The 26,845-nt window shown below is 39.0% G+C and overlaps 1 protein-coding gene across 1 annotated transcript; it reads right to left on the reverse strand.

The window, feature by feature from the left end:
* Positions 1-14,347: 14,347 nt before the first annotated feature.
* OTUD6B (OTU deubiquitinase 6B) lies at positions 14,348-26,820 on the reverse strand. Its single transcript, XM_054192801.1, has 7 exons — positions 26,672-26,820; positions 23,755-23,909; positions 21,753-21,848; positions 19,992-20,304; positions 18,309-18,370; positions 17,549-17,655; positions 14,348-17,014 (listed from the first exon to the last, which is right to left on the reverse strand). Exons 1-7 carry the CDS (start codon positions 26,760-26,762, stop codon positions 16,930-16,932), a joined length of 909 nt encoding a protein of 302 aa, XP_054048776.1. The 5' UTR covers positions 26,763-26,820; the 3' UTR covers positions 14,348-16,929.
* Between the last annotated feature and the right edge of the window lie 25 nt (positions 26,821-26,845).

The raw sequence follows: 26,845 nt of genomic DNA on the forward strand, positions 1-26,845 counted from the left end.
AATTTCACCTACATGTACTGACACCAATTTGTCACATTCAACTACCATTTCGGTGTCCACGGACAGAAGAGCTCTGTGCATGCTCCTCTCTTACATTTCCGATGCCCTCTGGCCACCCATGGAGGGGAGGAGGAAAAGTTACAGAGAAGTTTATGAGAAGGGGAAAACAGCGAGAAGGCTGATGACCTTCCTTTACACAGCCTGGAAGGAACTAAAAAGAAGCAAAGGGAATCTACGCTCAGAGACCGAAGGTTTGGGCAGCAGTTAGGGCCAGTACCCACTTCACCACACCACGACTTCGTTTTCCAAATATTCTTTTACCTCCTGCTGCCTTGAGCCATCTTAGACCCCGGTGTCTGATAAATGAGGGCCCTGTCTGCCATCAAACACTTACTATAGCTGCATGTATAATTAATATCTACCATTCTGATGATTGCATTTGTATGTTTGTTTGTTAAGTGTGTTTTTTAGAGACAACAACTTAAAACAATGACAATATAGCATCATACAGGAAACACTGTGAAACTTGATGCTGTAAGGAAGCTGATTTTGAAAAAGAAAATGGGACAAATGTTTCAGTGCGAATTAGAATATCTACATTTAACAATACAACCTGTGCCAGACAGGAATTATTTTTTGTATACAAATTACAGAGAAATTGAAAAGTTCTACAAAATTCTCTATGTATATATATTTTCTCAAGGTTTCCAAACGATAAACCTGTATGTGTGGATGTCTTCCTACAAGTAGACAAAGTTTGTGCATTTGCTCTGTGACAGCACCTAAACAAAAAACCCGCAGAAAAAAATCTGCACCTCTTTACACAACTTTTATTTACTTATTCTTAAGCCTTACAAGTATCCACTATAGGAGTAGTAGATTTAGTAGAATTATTTCAGAAGTATCTTTGGAGCACTGGAAGAAGCTTGCTAAGCACATCTTTAAATTCAAGCACTCTGAGAATCCCACTGAAATTACTGACTAATCATGTAGTTACGTTTAGGAATATGTTTCCTGAATCAGCTTTGTCTTTGTAACATCATGATCATTTCAAAAGGGTGAGAAATAACAAACAACTAATTTCAGGGGAGAGAGAATTACACAAATAATCAGATTCTTAGCATAAAAGAAAGTAACAATAATCTTGCTTTCACATGAAATCATCCATAGGAATAAAAACAAATTTCTAAAGATAAAGTAATTCATGCTTTCTCAGTGTTTTCAATGAGGTATAAGAATGTCTTTAAGTTTAAAGTTGTTCCAGAAAAAAAATACAAAAACCTCCAATTGTGTAAAACTTGGTATTTTTTCTTCATTGTGAAGAATGTATCTGTTTCTATATCAAGATATCTATACACCAAATTTTAAAAGCCAATTTCAAAATTTAGGAGTAAGACTGGTAGTGAAAATGCTGAAACATATTAGAAGTAACACTTTGTGCACATCCAAGCATTCTCTGCAACTTTAAAATTTGAACTCAAAGTCCCTAAACGAAAAAATGTTAATCACAATATCACATTACTACACATGGAAGAAGCCAGTTCAAAAAGCAATCATATATCAATTGTTTACGGTTTACCCAATAAAACCCTGAATAATGTTTAAGCAATGACATCTGCTTGATCTATCTGTTGCTGGAGTTTAAACAGCCAAAACCACCACCATTACAGAGTTACAAGGAATAATTACGTATATGAATAGATTAGTACTTCGGAATTAATTTTCTCTCCATCTGGTGTACATTTTATTTTGACCACAAATGAGGTGCTATCCTAGGAAACTAATTAACAATTATTGTAAACAATACCAAAGAGAGCAATCCGATTGATCTACGGAGTGCATTCCTTGCTTGCTCTGTGGCACAGCAACAGCAGCAGCCCGTGACCACACTGGGTAGGGGCACAGCACCATCCCTATAGGTGGCAGGTGTATATTTCATCTTATTTTCATTTTCTTCTGAAAAATAAGAGACATTGTATGCATTTTGTGAGGAAAAGCTGCAACACCAGTATTTCAAAATTACTTCCCACGATTCTGTACCACAAATACTGCTGAACTCTTACTCTGTCAGACATCCTGCAAAGCGTTAGGTTTTTTCAAATGGCAAAAAGGGCACAATTTAAACTCAAATTTTGTCTTCAAGACTAATATTTAAATGTAGACATTCTTAGGACAGGGATCATTGTTATCTTCTGTGTCATATGCAATGCTGAGTGAGGAGTGAAGAACAATGTTGCTGCAGAAAACAGAGGTTTCCTGATCCCATAAAAGCTACTTAGATTATTTTTAATTGAGGAAGAAGAAATTAATTTATTATGTGTACAGCAGTACAGTATTAACTGGGATAGGACTTCATGGAAAACATCCACACCAATAAATAAGTGAGGGTCAGAAAAGGAACTTATGCATCGGACACTTCAGTGTCCATACTACTTCATTTTTCTCTAACTCCCTGGATCTTTTGGGCTGCTCCAAGTAACTGAGCAAAGTTGAGAGGAGGGTTCACTCCAAAAAGACACGGCAAAAAGGCAGTATGGATAGGGTTACACCAGTTCTGTCTTTTTCTGCACACCCAGTCCATCAATACTATATCCTAGAAGTTTTTCCACCCTCACAAAACCCTAAAAATCCTCATGCTGCACCCTAAAACATGCATCCGTACCTTCACTCCCATCCTATAAAAACATTGCTCTGGTGAGTTGGACAAACTGCCCTCAATTTGTTTCAGATACTATAAAATCAGAGAATCATAAAATGGTTTGGGTTGGAAGGGACCTTAAAGATCATGTAGTTCCAACCCCCCTGCCATGGGCAGGGACACCTCCCACTAGACCAGGCTGCTCAAAGCCCCATCCAGCCTGGCCTCGGACACTTCCAGGGATGGGGCAGTGGCAGTAGCACACAAGGAATACTGGCTGTTTCCTGGAACAACAGGCACACCCCACAGGGCCCAGCAGAGAGCCAAAGCCAACTGCTGTGCCACACAGCGTTGGACAGTGTGTGCGAAGAGCAACACAGACACCAGCCAGCCTGTGCCCCTTGGCTTCATGGCCAGGGGCTGACTACCCATGTAACTGGAGGTGGTTTCGGTCCCAAACAACCTAAGGCTAAAGAGACAGGACAGACAGACAGGCAGTCAGTGTGGCAACCGAGAAAGGCTGCCCTGACTGCTGGCAGTGGGCTGCAGCAGCCTTCTGCCCTGTTTTCCCCGTCAAGGTCCAGCTGTGTGATGCATCCAGCAGGTTTGTAACTCCTCGCTTCAAAATTCAAGATACAGTTAATATTACTCTCTATCCAACATTCAGTTTGTCATCTTTAAAAACATAACTCCATTTCTATCCACAGCTAACAAACTAAGAGATTTCCATTTCCCAAGCCGGGGCTTACACCAGATCATCTCAGGAGATCCCTTCCAAATGAGACGATTCTGCAGTTCTCTGGCTTCGTGAACTGGATGACTTGCCGGTAATAACGAGGTAAGCTCTATACAGATGCCGTAAACAGATCCTCATGTTTCTCACTCTTTATAATTAATGTTACCTGTGTCTATGCAAATGGGAGCAGAAGCAACATCCAGCTGGGAAGTTGTTTAAGCTGTTGTGAAGTCCAGCTTTTACTGTTGGCTGGGAGCAGTTCCACTTGAAATGGCGCTTAAGAGATTTAGTTTTCCAAGGTGTTGACCATATTCAACCCTCATTTACGTCACCTACAATGGGACCCAAAACGCATTCATATTGGACTTCTTAAAAACCCTTTATAAACCTATGAATTATAAAACAGAATAAGGCCTTTGATTAGGCGGCTGTATAAGAAACCAACCAAATATTAAGTCCTCCAATGAAAAGTACTATAAATCCTCTTATCTAGTATAATCCAGAACCAGATAAACAACAGAGACAGAGCTTTAAAATCCAAATACTTTGGACACTTTAAAATCCATTGACTTCCAAAGAAATGTACACTTATACGGAATAGTACATGCTCAGGATTTCTTGTTTCTCGGGAATGCTTCCTAGAGATTTACAATTCCACCTCAATTTCTCATTCCACATCCCCGTGTAATCCAATTCTCTTTCCTGTTGTACGATTCATCATATTACAGACAAACCATTTAACCTCTATGACCTTATCTACCACAGCAAATCGGTGGCCTGTATAACGAGCACAAACCTGCACCTGTGTCCAACTGATAGCATAGAAAGGGCAACCATTAATTCGCAACACCTCATCAAAATTAGGTTTGCGTACGAGCACATCCTTTACAACTCAGTCATAAACAAAAACTCTTAGTAACTGCAAATAGGTTATCAAATCAGGCTTTTGTTTTGAAGAGATTTGTCTTTTCCTGCATGCATTGCCATACAGAAAGTAAGTGCTACTGCCCATAAGTGACTGCGTAGCCATGACTAAAAAGCCAACTGTGTTCCGTTTGAAATCCTGGATGAAGATATTGCTCCAAGTTGTTACAGAATGCCAAGAAACAATGACAAAAAAAAATATTTTAAAACTTACGAATTGTCTTTTCCTCCAAATTTTAGGATCAAATTTCTGTTTCTATTTTTTTAAATGAAATTGCTCATCTCATTTCCATTCTGGAATGCTTAAAAAAAAACCAAACAAACTGACAAGCCCATCTTGCACAATGATGCTACAAAACTGTCCCAAAGGCCAAATTGAAAAGAAAGATATTGCTGGCTGATGAATTATAATTATCTCATTTTACGCTGAAGTGCTTGAAAATATCCTGATAAGCATAAAGGCTGGACATTTTATCAAAATAATAATTATCTTCAAATGGAAAAGGTGGATGAAAACAAAATTTGATTTTTCTGTTATTACAAAGGTTCCCAGTTCCTGCCACCACCATGCTGACTTCCCTCAGATGAGAAATGACAGCAAGAAAAATACCTAAACAAAAATGTCCTCTCCAGGCAGTACAGACAGAAATGTATTAAAAAAACCCCTGACAAACAGTGAAGTGTTCTTGTTCTGAAGGTGCTTTTGCTCTTGAAGACGGAGAGGGGCTGTTTGCAAGGGCAGGTAGCGATAGGATGAGGGGCAATGGTTTTAGACTAGAGCAGGGTGGGTTTAGGTTAGACATTGGGAAGAAGTTCTTTACAATGAGGGTGGTGAGACACTGGAACAGGTTGCCCAGAGAGGTGGTGGAGGCCCCATCCCTGGAGACATTCAAGGCCAGGCTTGATGAGGCTCTGAGCAACCTGATCTAGTTGAAGATGTCCCTGCTTACTGCAGGGGGGTTGGACTAGATGACCTTTAAAGGTTCCTTCCAACCCAACACATTCTATGATTCTGTGATTCTATGTTTGTTGCTTTGCTTCCGTGAGTTAACAGAAAAATCAAGGCTGGAGGTATTTCTTAACCTAAAATCTTAGCACATCCCAATGCAGCTCTCCAAATGAAATAAAAAGCTGAGTATTTACTGTTATGAAATACCTGAAATATCTGTTTGGTTTGAACCACATCCACAGCAGGACCAATCATAGCTAAAAGAAAGGAATTTCATCTTGGTTTTTAGTCCTTAAATAAATTACAATAACATATATTAAGCAGTAAAAAACCTACTTGCTACTTTGTCTAGCTTAATTATCAAGCTTAGCTGCTTTTCACTGACTTCATTCTATCTGACTTGGTGAGGTAATTTTGGCTTGCATGGTATAAATCATTGGCAAGATTACCAATACATATTAAGATGATGTATGTTTTACTGCTGCTCAGCTAAACATGTCAGCTAAAGTAATTATGGCTATGAAGCTGCATTTATTTTTCCATAATGGGATCCTTTAAGTCACACACATTTGGAAAGAGGTATATCCACCTCAATCTCTTTCAAGAGCAGTTTTAAACTGCATTACATCATTTAATATGGGGTTGAAAGTTCATTGTCCAACACACAAATCGTTTACTCCCCAAACTCACTAACTTTAAGAGGATCTAGGGAAAAACTAGAATTATCAGTGCTACGGAAAGTAAATGTGTATAAAGTGTGTCTTGAGGACTGGATGGCTGAGGGAGATGGCAACGGAATTTAGGACCTTCTATTTCCAAGTCACTCTTCGTTATGGCCTCTATGAGTAATAATCAAGAGTTGTTACTACCAACTATATGATATTAGCTCCCTGGCCTAAATCCAGGTAGTCATGGATGAAGCCCAATTTTAAAAAAGAATCCTCCTATGGCTGGGACTCTTACTAGCAGAACAGGCAGCAAGAACTGCACGTGCAGAGAAATCATTACTTACTGGAAGACGGAGAAGTCATAGAATCACAGAATGTGTTAGGTTGGAAGGGACCTTTAAAGGTCATCTAGTCCAACCCCCCTGCAGTAAGCAGGGACATCTTCAACTAGATCAGGTTGCTCAGAGCCTCATCAAGCCTGGCCTTGAATGTCTCCAGGGATGGGGCCTCCACCACCTCTCTGGGCAACCTGTTCCAGTGTCTCACCACCCTCATTGTAAAGAACTTCTTCCTAATGTCTAATCTAAACCCACCCTGCTCTAGTTTAAAACCATTGACCCCTCGTCCTATGGCTACATGCCCTTGCAAACAGCCCCTCCCCAGCTTTCCTGTAGGCCCCCTTCAGGTACTGGAAGGTCGCTATAAGGTCTCCCCGGAGCCTTCCCTTCTCCAGGCTGAACAACCCCAACTCTCTGAAAGTCTTTTCAAAAGAGGTGAAAGGCTTATGAAATGAGTGATTTCTGTGCAAGAATTGGTGCAGTCTGGGTCCAAACAGGCAGCGAGGCGTTTGATATCACTGAACAAAATCTGCCAGAAACAGTCCATATTTGCTGGGACTGGCGCCCTGTGACACAGACAGACTCAGGGTGAATTACGAAAGGACGAGGCATCTGCTGGGTGAGATAGCTAATGCCATGTGACAAAGTACATTACTCCCATCCAGTCCTATATAAACCTTCTTTTAATGAGGTGCAAGAAGTAGAAAATGCTTTAATGAGATGTGCAGTGGCTGCTAAACTGGGGGGAGGTGCAATCACTGAAAGATCATAGGAAGGAAATCCAAATGAAAAAATAACAAACTGAAATTCAAGTGGAAAACGAAGGGTGTGTTACTCACCGTCTGCCCAAATGTGGTAAGAAGACCTCTTTGCATGGGATGTGTTCACGGCCTCCATGGTACACAGGTGAGAGCTCCAGGAGTCTCAAGCAAGGACTGAGGTCAAATGGGTGAAGTTCCTCATTAACAACTTCAACAGTCCCCAGCCCCAGCAGGAAGAGACTGCAGTGTGGCACCACAATGCTGGACTATTTTCCAACAAGATGATTTAACTGAAAAGTCCTAAGCATGATAGCTTATACGGCTAAGTATAAGAATGGAAGACCTGTCTAAAGGAATAAGCATCAGCTGAGTTAATCCTACCGAATACAACAGACCAGCATTGTAAACAGGCTGAATAACGAGAAATACCTTTAAAGTTGTTCTAGTCTGTCAGCTGGCTCTATCAGTCAGAGGCAAAGCGAGCAGAAATGCCCAAACAAACCTCTCCCTCCCTACGACCTAGGAGGCTGAACCTGAGGAAGCTGTAAAACCCTGCTCAAACTGAGGAAATCCTCAGATAAAGAATTTCTGAGAAGTGTGGTCCCTTTTACCAGCCCAGCCACAAGACCTGCAGCTTGAAGCAACCACACAGAACAAGCATTTGTTTTCTATCCATATCTACAGAGTTCCCAGTAGTCTTTCCTCCCCTTTTTCAAATAGTGGTGGTCATTAAGTGAAAGACAAAATCATCTGATCTAGCTGAAGCTAGTGTTGCTTTAAGCTGGACGTCGGTCTGGAGGACCACCAGAGATCCCTTCAAAACTGAAATATTCTACAAAAATCATACTTCATATTTACTCACCTCTTTTGCACTGCATTTTAGAGAAGTATGATCAGATTTTGACATTTTGCAAGCCACCTGTTGGAAGGTACTCACTCAGTTTTATAATAATGTGTGTTATTGAGGCCACTGATAACCTTGTCAAGAATTTTTTGACCAGCTTCGAGACCCACATTCCAACCCCACATTTCACCACCTGGCATTTTGATTTATGCTATTTTAAAAACAGATTGTTATACTTAAGAGATAAAAGTAAAGGATATTTAATACTTATCTCTAGTCTTGGTGTACAGTCCTTCAAACACTTGGTTAAACTATCCCTGAAGCCATTAATTGAATGAACAGAGTGTCATGTGCTGTGTGCCAGTAATATGTTCAGCATTTTAGTCCAGAAATTTGCTTAATTGTTGTTTTACAACAAACTGAAAAAAAAAGAAGTACCAAATATGTGGAATTTTGTTTTTTTAATATGTCTATATATTTTACATATGTGTATGTCCATGGGCAGATGAGTGAGATGCAGAATCATAGTTTCATAATTTAAAATATAATTTGAGTTACTTGGTATAGTTATGGGATATCTATTCCCAGGCTTCTATATGTCAAAAGCAAATGTTTGTGAGATGTAGTATATGCAAAAGGAGAAGTAAAGTTGCTTCTGTAATTTTTAAGGCTCTTCAATTAAGATTTACTGACAGTTTTATTCTTGACAATAAACAAATATTTTGTACAGCGCTTTGATAAATAATTTGTCAACTTTCATTTGAAAAATTGGAAGCAAGAAATGTTCCACTACTGAGACAGTCTACTATTAAAACTACTCTGTGATTTGCACTGAAACTCTTATAGATAACAAAATTAAAGTACATCTAAGATCAGTCAAGCAGAAAACACTTTTATGTGTTAATCTCAGATATTCTGATTGTCTTTTGCGTCTTAAATGAGCTGAGTTTGACAATTTCTAGTTCTCCAGTAAAGTGTCACTCAAGTGGCAAGATTAGTTTAGTAGAGCAAATGAGGATTAGCTGTCTGATTAAAGTATGAGAATTATTTATTAGAAGCACAAGGGGACTACGGGCTCCTAAATTTTTGCAAAGGAAGATGAGCTTTAACTTAGCAGACTGCATGGAGCAGTATTTCTTTAACCTTAAATTGCTTTTTAATTTGTAAAACAGTTGATGTAAACTGAAGAGCCAAAACTGCTTAGTTATTCGGTGCTGCAAACTTTTCTGTGGAAATAAAGGGAGGACCTCAGGTTAAGGGAATTACACTGTAAGAATAACGCACTGCTTTAGAAAAGACCCATCAATATCCCTTTGAAAGAAGAGGTTGGTCCACTGAAGACTAGTAATGAGATAGTTCAAATATCCCTTATGCTATAACTAAAGTAATTCAAACCCAACTATTTAAAACAACTCTTCAATAATAGAAAGCATTAAAAGAAACTTCTGATTACCTTTTACATTGGTGTACTTCTGTGCTATTTTTTTGAATGATGTTCACTCACCTGGTTATTAGGAATGCACCCACAAATAGAGCAGAGATGTGTGTAGACATCTGGATGAAGGTTCCTTTTTTCATCATTCTAAGGGTGCATTTTGCATAAATTTTAATGTACTGTTGCCAGTTACAGGTTCTTTTAAAGCTTATTGGTGTAAATGAAATCAAAGATCTTGTGTCAGCCAGTGCTTTGTGAGAAACAAAGAATACGTTCTGAGAGATGAGCAAATGGCTTTAGATATCTTCACTAAGTTTCTTTTAAAATTTAATCATAGAAACTTCATTAATTACTTTTCTATTTAATATTACATCCTAATTATGCCTTCCTATTTAAGGTGATGGCTTTAATTAGCTAAACTAAATTTTAGCCCACAAAACGTATTTTATATATGCATCTTATACATAAGTAATTATGCATAAGAAATTATGCATAAGAAATTCTGATAAAAAAATTAAGCTTACACATTTACCAGATATCCTGTTTGTTCCCTTGGCCTGTTTCATTACCTTCTATTATAATAGTAATCAGCAGTTCTCATCTCTTTTTACAGTGCACAGTACAGGATTGGATTTTTTCCCCTTGCTAAAATGCGTATGTGATGACAGTCCTTGAAATTATCTTTTGTAAGTGCTCTGCTCCGGAAAACGTTGCCTACCGGTGCAATGGAAATCCATAAAGACTATTTCGAGAGTCTTAAATCACGTAACATTTTTTATCAGTTTGGGAAAGCCCAGTCTTTGAAGGTCATGGCTTAGATTGTGCACCTGCCAGGCTTTGATGTTACATGCATCACTGTGATATGTACCATACGTCGTGTGAAGTAAGCAAGACTGCAAGAAAGCCTCTACTGACACTTGGTTTCACCTGTTGTACAAATAGGCTATCATCTTGTGCGTTCTTCTTAAAATACAGAAATAAATCTTGCAGGGAAAAGACACCAAGTTGCATACACAGGATTTAATGGAGACTTCATAATAAAATGGAATGACTAAGCAATAGTTTTCAAATTTAGCCTGGTTTGTCATATTTTTAGATTAAGGGTCTGGAGTTGGCCAGGGAAGTCAAAACTGTGCGAAATCCTCACAGTTATTAAAATTAGTAAAAGTACGTTGGTTGGTGTGTAGCAGGCACCCACCGCATCATGCCCCATGTAGGCCACCCCTCTGATCCTGACCCATAGCTATGAGCAGACCTGTCACCCGTCCCAGAGCCGAGCGCTGAGCTAAACCTCTCCGCCTCCTCCTCACCCCCCCAAGCCTGACATTCCTAAAGAGCCTGCGTCCATCCAACGCGCTGCTCCAGACACGCGAGCTATTCCACATTTCTCTTTATTCCCAGTGATGTCCTACATCTGCAACGGTCCACAGACTTCCAGCTCCAGTGCCAAAACTCTGGAGCTAGGAAGTTTTTTCCGAAGGGGCTACCACGTGGGACAAGTCAGCACGTATCCTACAATGTAGAAGATATATTGGTATAGATTTTAAATGCACAGTTTTCTCAATACACCCACATAGTGCCCAAATGTCTAAGTTCAATTATTACCTGATTCTAGAAAGCAATCTGTGTCCTTCCTGTCCCTCCTCAAAACCCCCACCATTAAAGACATTTTTTTTAATTAAAAAACCCAAACACCTCTACTCCTACACACAGCATCAAGGGTGTTTCACAACAAAATGTTAGAAACTCAAAATGCTCTAACTAGAAAGAGACCCTTATCATAATTTTTGTAATGTGTCCTTGCACTAGGGGGGGTGGAATATCACTTGTTATGTTGGGGAAAGCCACCATCCTTCTAGAAATTACAGAATCTGCAAAACCTGCATATGCTATCAGAGGTATGACATCCAGTTTCTTCTCTATCAAAAACAACCAAAGCTTTCCCTGCCTTGCTGCATCTAAAACACAAAAACTAAAATTTTAAGGTTTGGAATATCAAGGGGGATAATTTTCCTTAAGAATCTTTTCATTATTGTTTTTACTGAACAGCACAGTTTTTCAGATTGGATTTAAAGTATTCTGCCCTACATTCTTCTTGTCCCATGTAGGTTTTCTCAAAGATCTCCATGTTGACTCTCTGCAGTTGTCTGCAAAAATGGTGATAAAATGTCCCGAAGCAGATGGATAACGTACTCTAGCAGCAGATCAAGCAGACAGCAAATACTGCAACCGAGCCGGTGACGTAAAACACAGCGTGCCAAGCACTGGTAAATATGTGTTATCAGAGATTAAAATAAATTAAAGGTTTTAAATCCATTGAAGTAATCCGCAGTTCTACCACCCAGTGAAGAAGGTGCAAAGGCGGCTGCCAGAGAAGCCACCACCCAGCTCTGTCTCTTGGGGGGCTCACCAAACCCCCGAGGTTTGAGGCTGCTGGTTGCACAGTGCAATTCTGCAGAAGCACGTGAGGGGTAGAGACAGCACCCAAGTAAGACCTGTACAAAGATGTATATTGCTCTTTTGCATATTATTAAGTAAACGATGAGCTAGAAAAAGTAGCAAAAGCTGCAAACACCTACCTTCATTTCTTTCCCCCTTTAGCGTAGAAAGAGCTCCTGTGGATAAAACACAACCCGCCTGTGCAGCTCACCTTTCCTTTCTGGAAAACAGGCTGTAAACTTAATTGGCCACCTCTCTGCTTGGCTGCTCCTAGGGTTATTCCAGCTCTCACCTTCCCGTTCTCTCTCAGCACCGTTCTCGGCCCGGATACTTCCGTGTATGTCATTCGGGTATCCCCGGTCAGCAACAGCTTTCCCTGCCCTGCTTGCGGCTTTTTGTGCGCCAACAGTCTGCATACAGCTAAGGGGAAAATGGTTCTTCAGCTCATGTGCCATCTTTTGTCCCTTGCCCTTTCCCAACTCGATGGAGCCTTATTGGGATGTAATGACGAACTATCGCTTATTTATACTGCTGAGGTTTCAGTTGTATTTTGAGTTTTATAGGACACATATGTATATAAGGAAAAATTATTCATTTAAAATCTCCACATCCTTAACTTCCTCAACGGAGTATTCAAATACCATCCAGAATGCAATTATTAAAGTGCATTTTCATGACTTATGTAATCACTTCCAAAAAAAAAAGATATATTGCTCAAATATTTCTGTAAGACATCCTCCAAAAAAAAAAAAAAAAAAAAAAAGAAAAGGCATTTTAAAAAGAAAAACAACCAAAACATCATTACTAACCTCTGGAAAGTGTTTCTGGACAAACACAGCACCTTCAGACTCTTCGTGCATCTACATCTAATCTCTTTAGGTATCATGACAAAACATTTGCAGGACTGACGAAGTTCAGGGAGCTTCTGTAGAAAACAGCTCCCTGGGAATATTTTTAATCTTGTTACTACTTCAGTTTACGCACTCCGATTTTTCTACTTTGCAAAGAGGATAAAGACTTTCAATGAACACCTTAATGCATTTATTTAATCCGGGACATAGAGATTACATCAGTTTATTTGGAATTTTAATGAAGAATTTTTGTGTGTGAGCAATTCTTTTTACGGTATACCTGTTTATAACATACGGAGGCAACTGCTAAGGATTTTAGTTGTATTTAAAAGTGCGTATACCATATGCCTCTAGCGATTAATCCTAACCCATCTGCTGCTTTTATTAGTCTCTCAAAACAAAGGAAGTGGTAGGTTACTGTTCTAACTGGAGCCAAGAAAAGCTCCGAAAATGCCTTCCATGTTTCAGATCCTATTTTTACGTCTGTTCAGCTACTTTCATGGATTAAGTAATCAACACGGGCTGCTTGTCATTCATAAATACATCGCAGGAGATCAGCTGGGAGACAGAGGAGGGCTGGTTGTGTCTTGAGGACTAAAAATAAAACGCTGTACTTGCAACAATTCCACGGCCTATGAAAAAGGACAGCCCAAAGTGTTGTGTTGTGGGCCACCCTGATGATGCAGATGGGACATTCTGACTTTCCCTTTTCACCACAGCCATTGAGTATCTCATAGAATCGTCTAGGTTGGAAGGGACCTTTCAGATCATTGAGTCCAACCATCAACCTAACACTGCCAAAACCACCACTAAACCATATCCCTCAGCACCGAGTCTACCTGTCTTTTAAATACCTCCAGGTATGGCGATTCAACCGCTTCCCTGGGCAGCCTGTTCCAGTACTTGATAACCCTTTTGGTGAAGAAATTTTTCTAATATCCAACCTAAACCTCCCCTGGCACAACTTGAGGCTCTTTCCTCTTGTCCTATCGCCTGTTACTTGGGAGACTGACCCCCACCTCACTACAACCTCCTTTCAGGTAGTTGTAGAGAGTGGTAAGGTCTCCCCTCAGCCTCCCCCAGGGCATTTAGCATTCACGCCTTTGGCATGATGGCTGTTGCACCCCTGAAGATGCCGCTTATCCAACACACCTATGGAACGCATCTGACCAGGACTCCCCAGAACATACACCATGACTTCTCTGCACTGCGACCACGGGTCTTGTCTACAAAAGAGATGCTGCCTATCTCCACTTATTCAACTGTCCCGTCACTGAATTCATAAGCTGCAAGGTGACCAGCGCTGGTGGAGGAAGGCTGAGAACTGGATAAAGCTCACAGCCCCGATACCAACCACAGAAGGCAGTGCCCCTACCCCATCTGTCACCAACAGTCAGCTACAGGAATGCTCACTTTTGTAATTCATAACAATATTACACTCAAGCATAACACAGCAGAGGGCAGGCCACCACCCCACAGCATCAGATCTGCCCTGTGACAGCGCTACCAGCACCTTCTACTCCTTGAGATGGAGTAGGGGCAGAGGGGATCTGCTCTGCATAGACCTGGAATTTCAGCCTTGTTCTTTTCCTGGGGCCTGTCACAACTGTTGAACTGCCTGTTATAAGGAGGAGACGGGAAGGACAGAGCATGGGCAGGAGGCAGAAAGTGCCTCTAGTGACAATTTTGCTCAGAGACAAGTGGTTGTGAAACAAATTCCCCTCTTCACAGTGCTTCAGCTTTGGTGTAATATTTTAATATATGTAAATACAACAGGTCATGAGAATTGTACAAAGGTGCACAAGGAACATCACTGCTTCATTGCATTTTATATGATTTATTTATTCTAAATTAAAAAAATCCTTAAAGTCATACTATTTTGCAGAGAACATGTAATCTGACAAAGTTAAAAGCTAAATTCTGAAAAAAAAAAACAAACCCTCTCAGTTTCCCTTGATCATTTTTGTGTATGGAGAAGTTCAATAGTATGTTCAAATACAGCTTTTCAGAAGAGTTTAACTCCTGAAGTGCTGACGATAAATTTTGTTTAGAAACAACATCACTCCATAAATAGCAAAGCTTTGTGTGCTTGAATAGGAATAGTCAGTTGTTGGAGAATTCATATCACAGTAGGACCCTATAGCTATAAAAATGAAACGAGTAAACTTATTGATACTCAGAATTAAGAAGTGAACAATCGAAGTACAAAATAAAAAGTGACCACAACTAGATTTGCCACAAATAAACAGATTTATTACTTTTTGGCAAGTCCCATAGAGCACGAGCAAGGATCTTTCACTCACTATATTAAAACATTATTTTGCTTTATACAAATTGTAAACATCTTCAATAGGACAAACTGTTGGTACAGGCATTCCACAATTCTGACATCTTTTCTCTGTCAGTTAATCAAGCAAGAATGAAAACCCAATAAGCCAAAGAACTTTTTTCACGGGGTATCTATAAAATGCAGCATGTGCATTTCATATCACATCAATTCTAAGCAACACAGAGAACAGTATATCTGATTATTAATTTTAGTGAAATTCTGTAGTGAATGGTACTATGAATAGACACACCTTTTCCATACTGTTGTATACAATTTTTTTTTTAAATTAAGAACATTGTTTTATACAATCAAGGTAGTAAATTGTACAGTAAACCAGCTGCTATAAATACAGCTATATTTGCTATACTGTATCAGATAAATAAGGATGTAAAAACTCCTGACCTGGTTAATGTTTTCCTGGTAGGCACCAGTCTAAAGAAGTCATAATTCAAGTTCTGCTTCCAAAAACCCCTGCTATAATTGTCTGATTCTCTTTCCCCCGCCCTCTCTCTCAAAGTGCTTTAAATCAGACATAATCCGATCCATAAAGTGAACACTTATCTCCTCCTTCTTAAGAAAGAGAAGATTTTTCTTTCTAATTTATAAGTCCCAGGAATGTCAATCTGCTGGCTAGCTTTACTGAAGGACTACACAATGCACGCTGTTAGTTCATAATCCTCAAATCAGGGCAAAGGTGTTTAAACTTGACATGAAACACTTTTCTCCAACCACTTCATCAGCACTAAAATATAGACAATTGTCATATTATTGACTAAGGCTTTTAAAAAACAAAAAATAAATAAATCAGTTCTAGTGTTAAAAAAAACAATTGCAATACAACTTTGGTTTCAGTATGCTGCTAATTTTGGAGTCACATTTACAGTAACTTAAAGACAAAAAAATCTACATTTAATGTAAAAAGTCAAGCCAGATTAAAAAAACCCAACTTTCAAGTCTCTGTGTATCATAAGGGGCAATGAAAATAAACTTAATTCTTCTGCAGATCACCTTTAAAGTTACTGACAAAACCCAAGGTGGTTATTTTTACACCTGTATGCAACCAGCTGTTTTAAGCATTATAAAACTTTAGATCACAAAGTGCTTAGATCAGGAGATCCATAAATGATGAGTTCAGACGAGTTTCACAACCTGAAGTGAGGACATGGAAGAGCTTTCTGTTTATAAGATTTCTGTATCACAGAAATGCACAGATGAAAGACTATGAAGGATGAATAGCAGAGTCAACTTGCATCAATGTAATGATGTATGGTCAAAACCAACAATGCTCTTCCTACAGATTCAGTACTAAGAACAGCATCAAGCATTTGGTTCCTATTGTCAACTGCAAAAAAAGAAAAAAGTGAAGTCCTCAAACTTTGGTAAAAATCTTAGATGAAGGTCTTTAAAATAAAAAGATCGTGCAACTCCTTCAGCCAAACAAGACATTTACTACTGGACTTGCCTCCAGCTCTTCTCTGACCAAATAAAGAAGGGGATCCCTCCTACAGTGTTAAAGCGAGATCCAAATAGAACTAAAGAAACACTGTAGAGGACATTCCATCAATCAAAATAAAATAAATTATTTTAAATGCCTTAACTCTTCCATGATCATAAAAACCTGCTGGAAATAATGTAACAGGAGCCTTCAGGTGACCTTAATTTTTCAGCAGAGATGCACATTAACGAAAACATTTACTACTCTCCATTTTCAGTGCAGCGTGGCATGAAGCTCTATGAAAAAAAACAAACAACAACTTCTGATCTACACAGCCGCCATTTTAGAGAAGATCATCTAAACATGATTAATACCAACAAGTTTAAAATACTGTTGTGCAGTTTTGGTTTGGTTTTGTTTTAAATCAAGAGCAATTTCTGATTTATAGTCAAACTTTGCATGTCTTTTTTTCATTTTTAATCCATTCCATTTAGTTTTACTTCCCGGTCTGTCTAGGAACTGTCTGTAGCCCAACGCATCAAGACGCAACTGTTATCCATGTGGATTTATGACTTTTGTATGCTAGCTGCCATTTTCTGTAGCAGCATCTGTTAGAATTTGTACAGAATTGTAATGTTCTCCTAATCCATAGGCATGTCTCATATACCTAAAAAAAAAGTTACAGAATTAGCGTTCAGTGTAACTAAAAGTATACGTCACGTCAAATATTAACAGCACTGGAAGATAGCTTAAATAAATTCAGGTTTTAGCACAGAAAATATGTAGGGTCATTAAATAGGAGAGTATTAATACAGACAGTTTTTAATCCTGGTGACTTTCAGGCACGTATTGACATAAACTTTGAACAGGAAAAAAAAGGTTTCCTGCAGTATCTTATATCAATTTCACTATTATTTTGTAATTATCTAACAGGTAGAATGACCCTGTAGCATTCTATAAAGCAGTGACTGAATCACACTTCAGACCGATTGTCAGCATTTTAAGAACGCTAATTACAGTATCTTTAAGCTAAGTGTGTCAACCACAAACATAATTTCTGACCTGCAAGATCATTATTCGAGCAGCGTTTCAACATCAGATACGTAACAGAAAATAAAAGAGCAGGTAAGAATCAAAGCTGAGCCCTCTGCTATAGAAATAAGTGCACTAATTTTAAGAAGGGGTAAAATTACATACTTACACAAGTACTATCGGTTTGCCTGAATATTCTTCACCAACAATAATGGGAGGGGAATCCATTTGCACTACTTCAATAGGTGTTTGCAAAATGTGCGACAAAGCCCTTAGCTTTAAGGCGTAAAAACAATTCAATAACAGGATTAAATACAATGTAGGGAGGAAAGAGGAAGACATGACATTTAGTTTTAGCAGACACAAGTTCAGGCATAACATTTCAAATATTGTTAGAAAGTAAACTTTATTAAAATAAATAAAATTATTCTAACTTTTTAAGCTTTAATTGAAAACAGGTTGCCTGACACAACACAGGTAACGTTGGGCTAGCTTCAGTGATTTCGTGACTACTCTTCCATAAAACAACAAATAAGTCAAACTAAAATAAATATGTATTTTCTCAAGCTCAAGTTCTGGCTTACATTACAAAAACCTAGCATTGCTCTGCTATAGTCAGCTTTGTTACCATCTTAAGTCTGCATAATAAAACACTCTCCCCAGTCATACTGTCAGGCTTTCTAATGACGTTTAGAACTACTGAATTCGTTAACTTGCATGTGGTCAAATATATCAGAACAGCAGCACATCACCAGAAAAGTTACTGATTTGGGAAAACAATTTATAACCATAGGAGAAAGTTCTTGATAAACTATTTATGACTATGTTCCCTTATGCCTTCAGGTATTCCTTCTTAAGAAGCCCTTTTTTGAAGGTGTATTCACCCACTCGAGAATTTCACAAATAAAAATTATCCATACAATACTTACTTCCAGCTGACCACCCCATGCAGCTGTATTCGCTATATCATCACAGTATTTTTCAAATTCCTCTGCGGGGAAAGGAGAGACAACTTTTAGTACTTCTCTTATTTGAGAAGAGAAGTACTTCTGAAAATACTGACTGTAGAATGAAGAACTAGAACCTGAAAAGTCCAAACACACTATACAGGAAAATATGTATGTTCACTGAAGAGAAGGAAGGGAAAAGAAAAACACCAGAGGCCAAAAATATCCCCATTACTGTTTTAGAAAGAAAAATTAAGACTGAAGATAGGAATAAAAACAAGTATGGGAATAAAAAGAAGGTTTTTATTTTAAACTTTTTATTCAGGGAACTGTTAATAACAAGCACAAAATCGCATAGTTTTCTTCCTGTTAAGTTTTAGGGGAACTGTTAATAACAAGCACAAAATCGCATAGTTTTCTTCCTGTTAAGTTTTAGAGGGTGTTGTTTGGAAACTCTAGAAAAGAGCGTGATAGTAAGTAGTATGCTTAGTTCTTATGTTAGATAGGTGTCAGGTATGTTTTTAAAATCTTGTAACAATGTAGTTCAGCTGTTGGGTTTGTTTGTTGTTTGTTTTTTTTTTTTTTTTAATTTCCAAATAAGCTGCCTTGGTTTTTACCTCCGAGTTATTTATTCCCAATAGTTCATTTATTAATAGCTAAATAAACCTTTTGCAGACCATGTTCTACAGAATTTATAATTCAAATCTATAAATTACAACCCTTCAGGCTTCTGAACCCTATGAATAGATTCTAATAAGGAAAGAACAGATTTTTCTGAAGACTGCTCAGAATTGCTTTTCATACATTCTCTTTATAACAGACTTAAGAGACATAAGAACACCACACTCCCTGCTGCTCTGCAGAACTTCATTCAGAATTCTCTTGGGGCACATTTAGCCTGCGACAATTATCTCTGTCAACATGGGAAAGACACCTTCTACTTCAGAGTCACCAAATGAAATCCACAGCAGTAACTGTTAAATGAATGTAGCAGTAAGTTAAATAAATGTATAAAGTCATTTGCATGGTGTTCCAGACACATAGTTAGAAATTAATAAATCACGTATTGCTCAAATAAGAAGTACCTAAATTCCATCTAATTGCATTTACTAGCCTACACCATTGCTTCACACTAAATGCCTTTACATTTTTTAGTTTAGTCTGTTTATAAGAAAGGGCTCAAAAGGCCTAGTATAAGCAGAGAAAATAAAGAGTAGAAAAAGCATTTATGCAAACTATTATAAAAGAGATTTGCTTGAATTTCACGCTTATTTTTAACAGCTTTCCTACGTAAATTGAAAACACCAATATAAAAGATGACAAAAAAAAATCATCCCTAACCTGGTAGATAATCTGTTCATAATACAACATAAATCACATCCCAGCGTATGATTACCATCTAGTAACCTGCAAGTTCTGATTTATTTTTTTTTAATGGGGAATAATGTTTGCTAGATTACTTTAAAAGAAAAAAGAAAAATTATAAAGATTCAAGTGTACCAAGTTTCATAGCAGATCATAATTCTGTGTTCCATAAAACACAGCCAAACCGATAAAGTTCAGGAACAAACATTATAATGGGTTAGTCCCAATTCAGCTGCAACTGAGATAGAGAATTACCAGAAATAGAACACTTTTTAAAATCTCTTATGCCACAAGACTTACCTCTGCTATACATGTCTCCAGTATTGGGGTTTGTAAGAAATGGCAGGAAGTCATCAAAGTGACTTTGCATATACTTTGCTGTTTGGCTCCTCAGAGTTGCAACAGTCCAGGAATTCTGGCGATCCTTGAGCTGATCTTCAATAGCTCTGTACATGCAATGGCCATCTGAAGGGATCTGTTTAATCTCCAAGTGCCTTGCTGCCAATAGGGAGGCAAGTTTCTGACTTTCAAGATGTCTAGCACCCGTTAAGTTTTCTATCTCAGCTTCAGCTATCCTTTCTTCTCTTTCTTTCTCCAAGGCAGCTTTTTTTTCCTTGGATTAAAAACACATAAAAATTATATCAAAAAATAAAGGTTAGAAGATGCCTGTACAGTTCTTGACTTAGTGCTTGCTTCTAACTCTTCAAATGTTTTCACAGATATGAATGTACCAAGAAATGTTCTCACGAATCAGCACTACCAAATCTTAAGAGACCTCTTAAACCGAAACTTTAGCAAATGGTAAATGACCAATATATCCTAACTGCTTCTGACAACCACACCCAAAACTATGTGACAGGAGACATCTTAATTGTATCAAGATGCAAAATAACACTTTGCAACACCCATAAAAAGGCTATTAATGGTAGTCATTTATTCGGGATGACCTATTTCACTGCATTGGCAAACAACTCAAGTATGAGAATTCTAATTAAACAATGGAAAATATTACTCTTTCATAATAAGTGTGAGATTTACCACTTATGCATATGATTGAATAATAGAGCTCATGTCATGAAACTGAAACTCCCTCAAGCTAGGTACTATACACCATAACAGACTGCTCCTAACCTAAAGGACAGATAAGAACGCATACAGAGAATACTAGAGGGGATGTAATAATACATAACATAAAAATGACTTTATAGAATGCTTCATAAGTTTATGCTTAAGATAATAAGGGAATAAGAGTCAAAGTATATGAGCAAATAAAAGAGGAAGCAGTACAGAGAAAGATCTTCTCACTTTCACACTTAAAATTCAGCACAAATCAAGACCAGACTAGTTTAGGCTACCACCATATAGGAAAACTAGACTAGAGAGTTTCTAGTTTGCCTAGAAATGGTGCAATGAATTAAGAACATTTTTTTATCATGTTTGTTACAAGGCAGCTCTGCAGTACTGACATGTAGCAGGGAATGGACTCTGCAATAAAGCAGTGCTCCTCTGGCCCTGAACCAACATTGACACAGGTACAATGAGAATGTTAATGCATTGCAATTTAACACCTGAAGCTTAAGAAGATACAACCCTAATAGCCTGGACACCAGGTAGTGTTTCTTAACAATTCAAAAATTTACAAGAATTTCAGTATTAATGTTCTTTTGTTAAATGTGTGAAGTTCTACTACTTGCATATTTTCCACATAACATTTGACATTATTTAAATTCAATTATTTTATTCCTTTATTAATGCTTTTAGTGACTTTATTTTAAAATCATTTGGTTTACATCATTTGTTTTTTCTGGCTCCCATCTGCTGACCTATTCTGATTCCCAGCTCATGGCTGAGCGTAAAAAAAAGTATAACTATTTATAAAATGCTTACATATCTCTAGGTAGCAGCTTTACAGATTTTCAAGGCACCCAGTAGGTACAGCATCAATACTGAATTAGCCAGGTAATGTCCCCTGCAAAATTGTTTAACTTTGGTTATTACAGTTAAGTTAAAGTGAACGTAACTTCAATCAAATATTTGTAAAATTTCGAAACGTTGTCATACCCGCCTCTTCTGTGCTTTTGATATTCGAGGATGCTGAATCTGTTGCTCTACTCCTTCAAGCTCTAAATTTGCAACCCCATCAGCTATAGAATCTGTCTAGAAAGAAAAAATGTTAAATGTTCTTATTAGTATAAATGATAACCAAAATGTGCATCTCCTGAAACAGTTTTAAGTTCTGTTCCTAGGTAATTCCAGGGTACGTTTATGAAATTTAACCACAAAGATCTGTGTATATCACAGAACCCATCACAGCCAGAAGTAAAGCATTTCACATCCCAAACCACTGTCATGCATTTTATTACTTTTTCTGTAGTCTCCACAAAGAGACAGTTACGAACTGTGCATCTCAAATTTAGTCTACAGGTTCTCTTACAAGCTTACACACTGAAGCGTGAATACTGCTCACTGGCTGAAAGGGAAAGTATTCCTCTCCATCCCAGCCAACTGAAGTACCCGAACAGCCATTACCAAGTTCTGTGACAATTAAAGCAGGAGACGACTCCACCTTCCATACCAAAGCATAAGCAGCAGTTGAAAAACACAGGGAGTTGATAACTTCTCAAGAAAAATCGCAAAACTAACCCCATAACGGTACGAACTAGGTACCTCCTTTGAAAGGATGGGCATGTTTCAATCCAAATAAAAAAGTTGAGAAGTGAAAGAAACTACACATCTCAAAACAAAATTCTCTCAGGCAAAGCTATGTCCAGGGCAAGGATTTTAGCTTGAAAGGTCCTCCATCGTAAAGTTTTGACAACTCATTTAGCAAAATAAAACAAACTCTTGAAACTAATCTAAGACACAGGTAAACAGAAGTGTTACATTTAATGCTTATGCATCAATCATCTGCTTAAGCACTACTACAGAAGATTGTTATAGGGTCATAATTCTCGCAACTGAAAACTTTTTCACAAGGATTCTCAGCAGATGCTTCTCAATCAGGTCTATTTCTCTAAAAATCATTCAGAAATGTTTTCACTCTCATTTTCAAACAAAAGTACATTCTGCTTAAATATTTGCTAGGTCACTAATCAGAAAACATCTAGTCCAGAAAGCCTCAGGCAGACAAGTTTTTGTTTGTTTCTTTACAGGATTTAAATAGCCAGAAGACAAGTGCTGTTATGGAAACACTTAAGGAGACATATGAGCATGGAGCATTAGCATTATTCACAGATAACTGTATTGCACCAATTTAGCCATAAGCTCCATTCCCGTTTAGGTAGGAGAAAGTATGTGAACAGGCCTACTTGCACAAACAGTCCTTAGGTTCAGGCACATGACACAAATAGAGTTCTTTTCAGTATTGGATACACAGAATTAAGTCTATGGCTTGCAAATTCACTATGACAGGAGTTTCCAACATTCTACTTATTAATTAAGTGCTAAAACATAGGTGAATTATTGTATGTCACACAAGTATTTAATAGCATCTAGTTTACTCATTCCTGCAGCTAAACTGAATAATGCTAAGCCTTTGTTAAGAAGTAAGTGGTCCGCCATCAAACAACAAACTGAAAGCATTTAAATACATAGCTACGTTGCCAACATGGCAGAACAGTAGCATTTAAGAAGACAATTCTCATCATCACAGAAAGCGTCTGCTTACAAAAAGGTCTCGACAGAATTGCAAGACAAAACACACTACATCAGTTAAATGCCTGCTGAAGGCCAACAATACTCTAGTAGTCTACATAAGAAAATTAGAGTGACAACGTAACAGGAAATTAAAAAAAATTCTCGAAGACAACTGAACTACTGACATAGTCTTAAGAGCAAACCCAAATACTGCTCAATAACAACAGCAAAACCCCACAGCTAAATGCCCCTTCTAGCACTGCACACCCACCATAACAGCTGAATCTTTCCAAAGATGAAGAGTGACTAATACCGTAAGGAAAAAGAGAAATACTTTGAAGTGTTACTTTATTATAATTTTTAAAATTTAAAGAAGCCCTAACACAAATTGTATCCACACAACTTCAGCTAAAATTAAGGCACCTACCTTATTCTGCTCAGGTGAAGCTTCCTTCAACTGCTTTAATTCCTCCTTGTGCTTCTGTTCAAGTTCTGCCTCTAGTTTGGCAACTTCTTCAGCCAGCTGTTTTCGTCTCTTCTTATCATTCTTGGGAACAGCATTTTTCATGCCTTGAATTTTTGCTGTTAGAGAAGTAGCATAATAAAACATCACCTCTAAATATAGATACTCCACAGTCATTGCAGAAAAGAGAAGTGCAAGTCATACAGAAAAAAAATCACAAATATCAACATATCAGTATGCTTTAACATTTTAACTATGAGACCCCCTGTTACAGTCACACTTTAAAGCAGCTATATTTTTCTTAAAAGATGCTAATGTTGTATCCGAAGAAGACAAAAACTTGTGTGAGGTTACTATTATACTACTTATGAACTCATCAACTTAGCAGACCTCAGCTTGTTGCCTTCAAAAAGATTATCTGGGCACTGAGATCTCAAATCCTGTCACAGCAAAGGCGTGTAAGTTTTTTATCACACAAGTAGCAGATTAAAAGTAAAAACAGAGTTTACCTGTCCTTAAAATAAAGCTTCTAAAAGCAAAATGGATATTCAAGAATTAAAAAAACAACCCTCAACTTGCTTAAATTCAGTAAGTATTTTTAGGCTGTAAGTCAGGGCTCCATTTCTCAAATCATAAAATAGTTTGGTTAGAAAGGATGTCCGGAGGTCATCTAGTTCAGCCTTCTGCTCAAAGCAGGGCTGAATTCAATGCTACATCAAGTTACCTGAATTCAGATTGATCTGGAATTTATTCACATGACTGTGCAAAGTCTCTAGGGACAGACATTCTGCAACCTTTCTGGGAAGTTTCTTCCCAGTGTTTAAACATTCTTGTTATAAAAATATTTTCCCTTTTTCCTCCCAGGAGGACTTTTTCTTGTTATTGCTTTCAGCCATTGTCTCTAGTCCATTCTCTGCCCTTTACTTTGAAGAGTCTGGCTCCATCCATTAGGCAGCGGAAACTACAGTCAGATCCTCCATAGCCTTCTGTTCTCCAGGCTGAACAAACAGCTTTCACAGCCTGCGCTTTTACATGAACACACCCTGCTAGCTCTCATCACTGCTGTATTCACTGTTTCAGAGTTATAGCACCAATTACTTAACATCCTGCTCGCTAGTCATCATCTATACATTTTCCTGTCCTTCACCCTTGACTGACACAATTGAGCTGAAGATGATGCCAATGATAATGAAACTTTTCAAGAGGAGGCAGCAAGAATGCTCACACTGCAAGATTTATGTTAAGCATTCAGCTCACAGATGAGTCAACTGAGTTTGGCAGGCAGAAAAGCAGTTTAGTTCATAAAAACTGACATAATGGGGGAGAAGAAAATCCAGGACTTAACAGGCACACATAAATACACAAGGAGAGTATACAGGGGGTGGTGGAGACAAGGATCATCAACTGGAGGAGATGCTGGATTTTCAGAGGCTGAGATACACTTTATGTTAATTCTTACAAATAAACTGTTTTGCTATCTGTGAAACAGTTAATCATTGCACTTATCAGGAATGTATTTTTCAAGTGAGAAAATGCATGCCTACAGGTCACCTGCCTCTCCTAACTGGGAAGACTGTGGCTCTGTCTTCTGTATACCCCTTCTATCTTTAGCTAGTGGAGGACTGCAATTAGATACTCCCTCATCATCTCCTCTAGGTGGAAAAACCCTCTGTTCCTCAGCATCTCCCAATCAATGTGCCATGTGCTCCAGCCATGTAACCATAACGCTTGATTTCTACCCCTCTTTTCAATTTCAACCAAATTTGAGGAAGGAAAAGGCATCTCAAAACAGTAAGTTCATATAGATAAAGCGACAATATGCAGACCAATAATGTCTCTCCTCGTCTTTAACACTCTAACCGATAAAAGGCTGCAGATGGTCCTATTTCATTATATACCAAAAAAGCCAAACAAGGAAAAGGCAATATCAACATCAGAAATGAGAAAGACTTAACAAAAAGGTTATAATCAACTACAAAACTCAACAGAATCCAGCTAGCACAACTACTTAATTATATTAATCTACTGTAATTGGATAGGTGAAATGTGGCTCATGAACAGTTCATATGTAGCACCGTAAGATCACACAGGTCTTCTACTATAGATACTTTATGTGGCTGGGCAGAATCATAGAATGGTTTGGGTTAGAAGGGACCTTAAAGATCGTGTAGTTCCAACCCCCCCCGCCATGGGCAGGGACACCTCCCACTAGACCAGGCTGCTCAAAGCCCCATCCAGCCTGGCCTTGAACACTTCCAGGGATGGGGCATCCACAGCTTCCCTGGGCAACCTGCTCCAGTGTCTCACCACTCTCATGAAGTTAATTTCAGATCAGTTGCACTTTGAACAAACACCTGCCTAGGCAGCAAGGATCCTAATGCTGTCTTTTCAACCTAAAATGCCTTACAAAACCACACCTTCTTTAACTTAAAAAAAAAAAATAAATAAATTGCAAAACGTTAACATAATGTTAATGGTCTAGCATCATTACGTTACGTCTCTCAAGCCTTGTTAGACTCCCAAGATTACAGTGCGGCGAGCTCAGCGGCCCGCCTCCATGACCAGAACGACAGCAGCAAAGCGTGGCTGTGACCCCCCTGCCGAGACACCGCACTTTCACTGCCGGCGTCCCCCCCCCAACCCCGGCAGTGCGAGGGCTGCTCCCTCCTTTTCCAAGGCCCTCCCTGCGCTGCGCCTTGCCTTGCCCGCCCCTCTCCCTCCGGCTCTCTCCGAGCTTCCCCCGCAGCCCTGAGGGGCTCACAGCCAGGGGAAGGCTGAGAGCGGGAGGCCGAAGCCTCCCCGCCGCCTACTCCGGGGGAGGCAGGCGCCTGAGGGAGCCTGCTCGCCCGCCCCCCTTCGCCGGGCCGCCGGCGCCCCTCACCCTGCAGCTCCCGCTTCTCCTTGCGCTGCCGCTTCACCAGCTGCTGCAGCGGCGCGTCGGCCCCAGCCTCCTCCTCCCCGGACCCCTCCATGGGCGCCCGGCCCCGGCGGGACGCCCTCACACCGCGGCGGCGGCGCGCGCGTGACCCACGACCCCGGCGCGAGGCGGGAGCTG

The sequence above is a fragment of the Rissa tridactyla genome, chromosome 2, assembly GCF_028500815.1.
Source record: "Rissa tridactyla isolate bRisTri1 chromosome 2, bRisTri1.patW.cur.20221130, whole genome shotgun sequence".
NCBI classification, from domain to species: Eukaryota; Metazoa; Chordata; class Aves; order Charadriiformes; family Laridae; genus Rissa; species Rissa tridactyla.

Bases quoted from the DNA above. Each gene is read 5' to 3' on its own strand.
- OTUD6B (XM_054192801.1), bottom strand. From the start codon at position 26,762: ATGGAGGGGTCCGGGGAGGAGGAGGCTGGGGCCGACGCGCCGCTGCAG. The intron at 23,910-26,671 runs GTGAGGGGCGCC...CTTCTCTAACAG, and splicing joins GGAGAAGCGGGAGCTGCAGG to CAAAAATTCAAGGCATGAAA. The intron at 17,015-17,548 runs GTAAGTATGTAA...CTTTTTTTTTAG, and splicing joins GGCAAACCGATAGTACTTGT to GTATATGAGACATGCCTATG.